Source organism: Aegilops tauschii, chromosome 4 (assembly GCF_002575655.3).
Source record: "Aegilops tauschii subsp. strangulata cultivar AL8/78 chromosome 4, Aet v6.0, whole genome shotgun sequence".
Classification (NCBI taxonomy): domain Eukaryota; kingdom Viridiplantae; phylum Streptophyta; class Magnoliopsida; order Poales; family Poaceae; genus Aegilops; species Aegilops tauschii.
In genome coordinates this window covers 509,490,077-509,501,798 of record NC_053038.3, presented here as the reverse complement: position 1 = coordinate 509,501,798, position 11,722 = coordinate 509,490,077, and the positions used below count along the sequence as shown (strand labels likewise).

The following is an 11,722-nucleotide window of genomic DNA, read 5'->3' as shown; positions in this document are numbered from 1 at the left end:
AGCGTAAGTTGCCTTCTAAAAAGTTCATGTACATAGGTACTGGTTAAAAATGTATTCCTACAAGTTATTGTAAATAATATGACCATTTTGTAACATGCCTAACAAATAAGAAGCTTTTTCGATTGCAACTGAGAGTTGTCCCACCAAAATATTACACTGACTGCTAGGAAGAATGTCAAATCTTACGCTCATTAGCGGGTAAAATAGAGGCAGCGGATTCCCTCACCAAAATATTGGTGCGGCTAGTTTTGGTAAGGCCGGCATGGGGGAAAACCAAACATGCCTTAGAAACACGAAAATTCGGTTAGTGCCACCAACCGGGACCAAAGGCCCTCCTGCCTGGGCTCGTCGCACCGGCCACGTGGAGGCCCATCTGTCCCGGTTGATGTAAGAATCGGGACTAAAGGGTTAGGGCATTAGTAACGACCCTTTAGTCCCGGTTCAAAAACCGGGACAAAAGGCCCTTACCAACCGGGACAATAGGCCCTTTTTCTGCTAGTGTCGGCCTCCGCGGCGCCCAACTGCTGAAGGGCGAGGCCTGCCATGGCACGCTTCTCAGGCCTACGCACGCCCATGAATTTGGGTCTGTATCTTACGGAATTTGCTCAGATCACAAGGTTTCTCTCAGTGTTGCTGTCAATGTGTTGGTCATATCCATGAGGAATTTCTATATGGTCGATCGCAGGTACAATCGCTCGCCATGCCTACGGTGCACTCCGTTCATGGAAAACCATCTGACTCCACAGGGACAACACCTCCAGCAGTGTGGTTGCAGGTGCTGGGAGGTCATGGCTAGGCTGGTCCATGTTTACAACCAAACAGAACGCACAGAGGTGTTCTCCAAGTGGAAAGAGAGGTTCGTGATCAGCGACGATCTGGTGATCAAGCCGGCGGCGACGAGGACCGTCTTGTCTTTTCTTCCGGGTTTCTACGGACACAGGATCAATGATGCCTACGAGGTGGAGGTGGACATCGGATGGACCCACCCAGGTCAGGTGAACTACATGTCAACATTTCCTTGGGCCTGAATCATACTGTGATAGATACTCTCTATATCTGCAACATTGATTTGCATAAATTTCAGGTTGTTTCCTTGCTCAAGGCATGTGCCTCGTCCACCACCATATTCACCGATGTGTTTCTCGTGAAAAGAACTGATATTTTGATGAGCACGTCGGTGCTCACGATTCACAAGCCTTGGCGTCAAGAAGCCAACGACGACCCTGGTCTGCAGATGAGCATCAAGCTTTTCTTCGACAGGGAGGACAGCAAGGTGATGTACGCCGAGTGCAAGCACGACTTCGTGGACCTGCTCCTCAGTTTCTTGACCTACCCCATGGGATGCATCCTCAAGAACCTGGCCGGCACCTCTCACCGGTTCCGCAGCTTGAACAATCTTTACAGCAGCGCTGACGGTCTCAACACGTCTGGCTTCCTGACGGGGCATTGCTTCGGTGACAAGAGCACGCTCCTGGATCCTAGTCTTGCTCCGTTAAAGACCCACGGCGTCCATGGGTCGGAACAAGCAATTGCGGAGTGGTATAATCTCTGCCGGACCGGGAAGCGGCATTGCTCATGCGCAAAGGATAAAAGGCCATGCCATTTATGCAGTCCGGGGTTTGTCGACGATCACACCTATGTAGTTGACGACGAGCTGCGTATACATCAAGCTTCGGCGATGTCGGTGCTGAAGCACTGGTGCAAGAGAAACCGGGACAATGTGGTGGAGATGGACATTGCTATCAGCAAACAAGAGGCAAGTCTATACATATAAGTATATAACATGTTTTCTTAGAAATGAGTAATGGGAATCGTTAGCTTTAGTATTTATAAGTTTCTTGTGTGCATCAAATTCTTGCAGGCTGTTGCGCTACTGCGAGCAGTGATCAATTCAGAGACCGCGCTGACGGATGCGTTCAAGGGGAGGTTTCAGCAGGAAGCACAACAGTTGCCACCTTTGAAAAGAAGAACAGGTTCGCCATCGGTGGAGAAGATGCAGATCTTTGTCAAGATCTTCGCAGGCGAGACCATCACCCTTGACGTGGCAAGCTCCGACAAGGTCGGTGCCGTCAGAAGTAAGATCCAGATGAGGGGGAAGCTAATGGCTGATTGTGGCTTAGTGTACGGTGGCAAATGCCTGCAGGATCCATGGACCCTGGCTGATTGTGGCATTCACAGAGAAGCCACCATCCACCTTGAGTTTTACCCCCGAGGTAGCTAGCTAGGGATCACCAGGTTTGCTTGTCACTTATACCTAGCTGTTCTTCCTGTGGGGAATATGCTAAGAGTAATTTGTTGCTAGTTCTTATCCAAATGTCATCGATGATCATGTCTTCTTGCATCAAGACAGAAAATCTTGCCATGCTTCACTGTAGACAAACACGCTGTCATGTAATATATTTTTTACCGTAAACAGCAGGAGCTAGCTCTGCTTTTTTCAATTAAGAAGGCGGGAAAACTGCACAATGTGCTGAGAAGTTCATCTTACCGAGCATGAGAGTAAGATTTAATAATGTCATTTAAGACAGAATTAACAGGCAATCCTGCACTAAATAGTGATGTGCACAGATTTTTAGCATCAATCAAATTCATAGATTTACAGGAGAGCATGACACCACCACCGGGTCAAAATAAACAGAGCCAAAACAACTGCCACCAGAACTGATCGGCACCAAAATTAAAACGGTTGCACGATCAGGCTTCCTCCCAACCGGCCGGCTGTAGCCGTAAGTTGACCAGGCTTCATCCTGACCGGCTGTAGCCATCAAATTGCAAAATTCACATGTGATGGTACATTCTCTGGTGCTGTTGTATTCAGCAACCCATAGGCCATATATAGACATCATCTGAGATTAGTAAGATTTAACAATGAGAACCCAAAAATCAAGAGCCGAACACCCACTAGATCATACGATTGTTCTTTTCAGCGGAAGAAAAAAGACCGCATGCTGATTTTGTAGTTACATGGAGGCTCGGAATTATGTTGTGAGCTAGTAATTTCAGAAACAGTAAATGAAGGAACCATGAGCATCATAGGGTGGCATCGGAGTGTTATGTGTTTTGTGTTTAGTGTAAAGTGCTTATTACAGCCAAAACCACCACACAGATACCAGATTACACACATCATGGTTTTCACTTTTTCATTGAGATTTCGATGAAATTCACTGAATTTCATTCATTTCAGCACTCACTGAAATACCTTTCAGCCAAAATATTTCAGCAATTTCAGTACTACACATGAATTCAACCAAATATTTCGGCCTTTTGGCTGAAATGCAAAGTGAAATCACTGAAATTCACTGAAATTCACTGAATTTCGATGATTTCGGTTGGTGCTGAAATTTTTCTAAAACTGAAAGTGAAAACCTTGACCCACATAAACGTTGACCGCTAATGACTGATCAAACAAGCAAGACACACTGGTATGGATAATCTTCAAACAAAAGGGCACAGCCTGCAACCTGGACAAACTTGGCCAAGAGGCATATGAAAGGAAGTGCATGTCTCTATAGTCCATAGCATACCTTTTCTTTCAGGAGTATAAGATAGCAGAAAAAGCGGCACGAGAGTATACAAAACTTACATTAAAAAAACTAAACATGTCTAATACCATTCATGAGAAATTGAGAGGGCACTTTCTCTTCACCGCTCTATCTTGCAGCTCTCGAATCCATAAGTTTGGATGTAACAGTGTTAGCGGTTTCATACAAAACATCTACGGCCGATATTTTGGGAAACTCCTCATCGAAGATGCATGTCCGATTAGTATCAAGAACGAGAACATCTTCAGTAGATGTAGCAATTGGTTGAAAATACACAGGTCTATTTTCACTGAGAAGTTCATGCGGATGCCCACCAAACTTACAAAGATGACTTTGTATGTACCCTCTCCGGAATGCCAGAACCTTGCACCAGAAATTCATGTTAAAATTGGCTCTCAATTGGTAAGCATTGATGCTTGCTTCAGCGAGATTATAATTCATCAACTTTGCTATCTCCATCGCCAAATACACAAGCCTCGGGTGCATCTCAGGTCCGTGCTTCCAAACGCAATCACCTTAAAAAAATACTAGTATGCCTCATAAGACAACATACACTTTAACTTAAGTACTTCAGTCTGTACCCTCTCCCTTCTTGTAGTACAACAAGGAAAGCCTATGTTAAACTCTTCCAAAGCTCTCGGCTACCCAGAGGACATCTCTGGCCACATGATATAGATCGGATGGTACTATAGGGAGGGAGCACCAAATCCTGACTCATATATATATATATATTGATATTGTATAGCTTAGCACATTTTTTATGTAGAGACTTGGTCAAAATTTAGAAAGACTGATTTAGGATGATCCTAGAACTTCAATTATTTTGACACGGAGGGAGTCAATGTCAAACAGTCCCAATGCTTCATCTATGAGGGACTCAAAATCCCTCCCAGTCTCAGGCTTATTTGTCGTCGCTGCGCCATCATCATCACTGCTGACGAAAACCATGGAAGTGTTCAAGATACGCTTGTTTCTTACAAAAGCAGCGTACAACGATGCCATCAATCTCTCCATATCTTCTTTCAGGTAGTTGTTGCCTCCATGTTTCATCATTGACATGACTATCCTGATTGTAAGCTTCACTATTTTCAGGCAGGTGATCTCGGGGTCACCGTTTCTTTCCACCATCTCCCTGAGCTTCCTTGGAAGGCTATATGCATCAAACTGAAGAACCAAATCTTGATCACCACTGATGAATGTGTCACATACCGTCACACAAAGGGATAACACGGCTGACTCTGTTTCACGGTTTACTCGTTGTCCTTGACCTTCCGGATCAGTGGATGAGCCCATGTCTGGATCATCACCTTCCATGGCACCGCCTTTTTGTTGGTCTTCAATGTCTCCTGGGAGTACTTTACTGAGCACCTGTAAATAGTAAGAATATATTCTACTGTTTAATTTCACAGGGATGGCCATACTTCTATATAATCCTGCAAATGATATCAAATCATGCGGGAATTTCCATGTATTTGTTCGACAAGGATTACCTTTGGCATCAAGTCAGTCATGGCCTCCTTCAGTTTCTTGAGACATTCATCATCCTTGGTGTAATGGATACACAGATTCTCCAGGATTTCCGCCGCGCTTATCAGGTATCTGTTGTGTTCATTAAAAGCTGCAAGTTCTCCTATGAGACAATCAACTGCATCACTATTTGCTTGTAAGATAACCATAACATTGCTTTCGCCTTGGAAACATAGTTTCGCCAGTGCTTCAACTGCCAATATTCTGATTGATCTGTCCTCGTTACTGTTTGTGAAGATGCCCACCAGCATCTTGACGAAATCTTCCCTGATTTCGATATCCATGTACAGTTTCATCAGAATCGCCATGGCCACTGTCTTATGCTCTTTATAGCATTTATCACACTCGATAATCCTCAATATGCTGTTGACTGCTTTCTTGTTGATTGATATTTGACAACGTAACCTGGCCCCAGTTTTACCAGGAGCAGCCGTGAGCCGGCATATCACACACAGTGATTCTCCTACTAGGGAACCCCATGAATCATGATCAACAGTTTGGTGTAGAACATCGGAGGTTAGGGGCCCCATGATCTTGGAGAGCAGACCTCGAGTGTCGCTGATGACTCTACAACCGTTCTCATCTGCTGTGAACATGTAAATAATGTTCATACCTTGCCACACCAGCCGCACATAGTCCCCCTCCTCCTTTTCATATTTACAGTCATGAGCGGCACTGTCTGAACCGAAAGCTCGCTGATGGTATTCTTCGAATGTGCCAATGTGGGTTGATATGCATTGAATCACCTGAGGGAACTGCTCCAAACTGATCTCGCCGGCCACATGTAACACTATCCTCGTAGCACACTTCATCATCTCTCTGTCTTCCTTACAATCACTTTTGTTGAGCATCTCTCTGTCATATGGGTTGCGTCTGGATATGCGCAACAACTTGTTGAAGATGTAGTCGATGGAGGATGAACACCCGATGAGCTCTTTCATTAGCTTGCGCTGCCCATCGAGCTCCGCCGGTTTATCAGCAGTGGAGACAGGCCCGAGGAGTATGCTGAGGATCCTTGCCCCCTCGCAGAAGGCCACCTCTGACCTATCAGGACCCATCAGGCCAACAGCATATCTTGCCAGGTTCTTTCCTTTGGCGAAGCATTGGTCCTTTAAGCACCCAACCCGGATTTCCTTCATGTAATCCAGAACTAAATCCACATCTCGACCTTTGAAGCCGTATTCCTCGGCCACTTCTGTCGCTACCTTATCTCCCACTAACAACATGGTTACCTTTCTATAGGCCAAGATGGCACCTTGGAGCACAAGTAGGATGTACAAAACATCCAGCGCCGGCCTCATGTTTGCTTTGCTGGGATCTCCATCCGCGTCACCGTAATCGTGCTCAATTAGACGCCACAGGGAAAGCCCCGTGGTGACATACAGTCCAGATTCAGAGATACAAATAAAAACATACAACATCGCAATTCCGCCGAGCAGCATCGATGTGACCCCCACTCCGATAAGTGCGGCATATTCTATAGCGAGCGCCGCAAGCCGTTTCAAGCTTGAATCCTCTGTATTGGCCTCCCAGCTTCGCGCAAGTACCAACAGTACCTCCGCGAAGCCACTCATTGAGCGAGCAATGGAAGTTCTCTTGTCAATCAGGAAGAGATCAGTTATCCTGTTGTAGATCCAAGTTAGATTTGGACACAATAAGTAGCACCATAAAATTAAGAAACGAAAAATCCTTGGAACAAAAACCCTTAAATTTGCGACGGAGAGGGAGTGCAACGGCTAATTTTTTCCTAATTTTATTTTTTTTTGGTCAGGGAACGATTCTCTCATAAGGATGGTTGACATCGTCTCGCTCTCCTCTCCTCTCCACCAGGCTCCACCGCCCGAACATGCCGGAGCAGCGACCCTCCCTGGGCCTCTCACAACATATACTACAGAATCCCCAAATCTTTGCATAAATTCAGAAAAGATGCGAAGTTCAAGAGAAAGAGATGGGAAAACGGACAAGGGGATGAGATACGCCTTGCCAACTGGTTACTCGCTGTAGAGTAAACCTCTACGTCGCAAATTTATGGTGCAAATTTAAGGGTTTCTTAATTTAAGGGCTTTTGTTCCAAGGATTTTTCGTTTGACGGTCTATAGAGTAACCAGTCTGTAGAGTAAACCCCGATTTTTTTATTAATAATAAATGATAATTCAATTATTCCAAAACTGGTAAAGGTAACTTGAAATTTTGAAAAATGGGAAGGACGCTATGAGTAACAGCGTCCAGGTTGGCCGCTATTGTGAACCATGTCCAGGTCTGGACGCTAGTGTTAACCGCGTCCAATGCATGATTGAACCAACCCAGACCAGGAATCCCTGAATCGGTTGTCCCCAACCTAATCGGCTTGCTCGTTCAAAGAAATGTGGATTGGTGGATCATAACAGCGAGTGGCCGGTGAGATGATGTCTCTCATGTGATGATTGGCGTTGTCGGCTGTCATGTCCTGAATGCAACGACGCACTCATGCTATGGCCAAGCATGCTGAAGCGGAACGAGCAGCGCAAGAACAACGGCTGACAAAGAACGCGCATGCCTGATGAAACTAAAGACGGCCCGAGCGGTGCACTAGTAATGAGTGGGTCAGATTCTTAGAATATGGATATGCAAGTTAACTGTGTTGTTGATGTGGCTATTAGTAGTGTCGCTCTTATTCCTATAATGTATGTGAAGGACCTTGATAAGGGTTAGAGCATCTCTAGCCGATCCCCTAAAACCGGTTAGAGAAGTAAAAATCCGACCTTCTCTAACCAGGACCTAACTTATCCGTAACTCCTATAGTGGAGTATATATTTTACTCCTCGCCTTGCTGAGCACCTAAACTTACTCGACTTCTCCGTCGTGGAGTAAAAGCATCACACGCCTCTTTGCCTCTCACCCCCAATCCCCCGCTGCCCTCATGTCATCGGCGACCCCCCCCCCCCCCAATCGCTCTCGCTTCACGACTATTCCTCGAGCGTTGCCCCATCTGCCTCCCACGGCAGGCTCTCCGACTTCCCCGAGCTCCCAGCTCCGCCGCCTCAATGAGACCGTACGTCGGCGTGTGGCAGCGGGCATGGGGGACATGGGTGGCCAAGATTACAAACTGGCACACCCATGAGAAGCTTTGGCTCGGATCCTTCCAACTCACCGAGCGGGCCGCCAAAGAATATGACATTTGGTCGGTCGCGCCGACGGCCACTACAACTTTTAGTTCTGTGAGATGTTGCAACTAGATGTCAGCGACCCACGAGTGGTCTCCATAAAAGAGGCAAGGGAGGACCGGGAGGCGATGGAAAGGCTTGCGGTGGAGGCCTCCGACGAGGCATACACGGCGGAGCTCCGCCGCCTCTACACAGAGCAACTGGAGGGGGAGCACCGCCTGTACAAGCAGCTAGCTGACGTCAAGCGACGAAGACAACGGCGACAACAGAGGCCGGTGGAAGCGGAGGCGGCAACAACGATGACTTCAGGACCGAATTTAGAAGCATCTTCTGCGACGACCCAGCCGACGGCACATGCCCCGACCCCATGATCGGTGGAATGTCCATGGCGGACTGGATGTTGTTTGTCCATGATACGGATATCGATTAGATTAGTAAGTTTAGTTCCATTAGTAGACTATGTTTTGGTTGTTGAAAATGTTATATATTATTAATAGGTCCCGAATTTCGGTTAGTAAGTTTGGTTTGAATTGAATTTGTGTTCATCATATCCCAATTTGTTTTTACTCCGCTCAATTTACGAGATCATCTAGGTCGGGCCAAAATTTAGTGATGTAAAAATAGTCCAGTAAGCTTTACTCCACGGTTTACTCCACTATATTTTAAGAGATCGCCTAGAGATGGTCTTAGCTCTCTTCCTCCGGACCACTCCTCTCTAGTATTTTCCCTCCTATAACCAGTTATGATACTTGAGTGAATCAATATACGAGAGTAGTAATCCCTTGTGTTTGATGGAGTAATAGCTGGGTTTGTAACATTATCCGAGGTTGCTTGACGCACGGCAAGGACGAAGAGCAATGATTGCAAGCGAACTAGGTTTTACGGGTCATGGAACATCAACGATAAACGACTCAGTTCAGTTTAATTAAAGCACCGGCCGAACCACATAACTGGACGCTGTTGGCAATAGCGTCCAGACATGGTCGTGGTTCTTAATGGCGTCCAGGTGTGGACGCTGTTGTTCTTTGCGTCCTTCCTATTTTTAGAATTTTCACATGTCCTTTACCAGTTCTGGAATTACTGAATTATTAATTATTAGTTATAAAAAAATCGGGAGTAAACCCTTAAACGGACAAGGGGATGAGATACGGTTTCTTAGTTTTATGGTGCAAATTTATCCGTTTGACGGTTCTTGTATTAAGTATACAACAATGGCTGATCCCATTCGGGTTATAGGCTACGGTTTACTCTACAGCGAGCAATGGTGATCAAACGGAAGTTGACAAAGAAGCAGATAAACAGAGACAGCTACTAGAAAAACAGGGCAACACAACGAGTGTTTTCGCTGTCGCACTTATATATGGTATAAAAGAAAATGTATGTATGTATGCAACTAAATACAGTACGTAAATCTTATAAACTCTATGGAGTAAGTAACAAATAACAAAACGCTGAGACTCACCCGGCTATTTGTATAAAGGTAATCACCATAAGACACCAGAAATCCTTCTTCTGCAGCAGAGAGACGAAGCCGCCAAGGAGTACGACGGTGATCCAGGTAACCACTAGGAAGCTGAACCCTCTGATTACCATCGCCAGGCACCCCAAAAACGTTGCATAGCCGTTGATACCACGCACTTCCGGCCATTCAGAGTCATCAATCAACTCGCGCAGAACCATTAGTTCTTCCCCCTCAAGCGTGGACCCAGCTCTAGAGTGTGCAGCACAGTAATCCGATATGCAACGGTAAGTTGGACGATCATACTATAAGAAACCGGCCATGGACGACTGCAAGGCTTATATTACTACTTTATGCTGAGAACGAGGTTTTTTTTTTCTTTTGAGGGGAGAGAACGAGGTTAGATCTTCGTCAACCCCAAGCTCGTTGCTCAATACAGAAAAGACAACTCACGCACCCCGATTCGTTCCCACCGGTGGCATTGAGTAGAACTATCGCCTATTATCATTAGCAAGCTGTTGTGAAGTAGTACTTAGAGCATCTACAGCATCTATAACTGGACGCCTCATATCCGCCCCATACGTCCTCCGGCTCAGTCACTGCCTGGACAGAAAATCGCCATCCAATCATACATGACAAACTCGGCCCAAACGTCCGGACTCACCAGCACTTCCCATACCCAATCCATAAGTGGGGCGGAAATGGGACACCCGGGCACGCTCGGACGCGTCCGCCATATTGGACTGAATGTAGCGGCTCGCACCAAATATCTACAAGACGTCCCCATCCTTGCCCAACTTGCCTCTTTAACTCCTTTTTTTCTGCCTCATCCGCACAACTGTCATTGTAGCTCCGTCGCCATCGTTGCTCCGCCGCCGTCCCCAACCCACAGCGCCGTCATCGGAGGCCCAAACCCACAACGCCGTCACCCGTGCCGCCTCCGGTACGTGCCACTCCTCCAGACATGCACCTTGTGCTCCATGTGTTCGATAAAATGTCAAAGCAGTTCTTTTGTTCTTTTGATCATTTGTAGGTCACTGATGGATTCGTCATCAAATGAGAGTTCATCGGATCGTTGGATTTTGACTACGAAGATGCTGAAATGACAATGATGATGAGCATCCAAGAAGAATTGGAGAAGCAATAGGAGCATGTACTAAACTTCAAGGGTTCGATAAATGGCAGGAGAGTTTTTCACAGAGATAGCATCGCTGGTGCAAGACTTCTCTACGCCGACTACTTCAGACCGAACCGAGCATACCATGAAGAATTTTTCGACGAAAATTCAAGATGAGCGAATATTTGTTCTTGCGTGTAGTGAATGTCGTGGAGGAGGCTAATGACTACTTCCAGCTAAGGAAAGATTGTTGCGGGCAACTTTCTTTCTCTCTTCCACAGAAATGCACGGCTGCTCTCAGGATGCTTGCTTATGGTACAGCCGCAGATGCCATTGATACTGAAATCCGGATGGCAGAGACAACATGCTGGAACAAGACGGTGCAATTTGTGCGCACCGCGATGAAGGTGTTTGAACCAGAGTACTTGAGAGGACCAACTGTGGAGGACACAAAAGGATTATTGGCAACTGGAGCAGGAAGAGGATTCCCAGGTATGCTCGGTTCAATTGATTGCATGCGTTGGCAATAAAAGTACTGCACCAAAGGTTTGGGTGGACAGTGGCATCGAAGGACTTGTGGATTTGTCATGCTTTCTGTGGCACATATGATTCCAATAATGACATTAATATGCTCCAACGATCTCATTTGTGTAAGAGACTTTGTGATGGGGAGGCTCCGGCGTGCAACTACACTGTTAACAAGCACCAACTACAACATGAGGTAGTATCTTGCAGATGATATCTATCCTCAATGAGCGGTGTTTGTGAAGACTATATCGGATCCTCATGGTAGAAAGGGTTTTTATTTGCACAAGCTAAGAAAGGTGCTAGGAAGGATATGGAGAGACATTTAGAGTGCTCCAAACTCGTTGGAATATTGTTTGCGGAGCTGCATACTTTGGCCGCTCGTGACATGTTGTGTGGCACAACATGA

General features: G+C 46.1%; 1 protein-coding gene across 1 annotated transcript; it reads left to right on the top strand.

Annotated features, from left to right (window-relative positions):
* Positions 1–788: 788 nt before the first annotated feature.
* LOC109735553 (uncharacterized) lies at positions 789–2,221 on the top strand. The gene is made up of 3 exons (XM_020294769.1): positions 789–995; positions 1,085–1,756; positions 1,862–2,221. Exons 1-3 carry the CDS (start codon positions 789–791, stop codon positions 2,219–2,221), a joined length of 1,239 nt encoding a protein of 412 aa, XP_020150358.1.
* Positions 2,222–11,722: the final 9,501 nt, after the last annotated feature.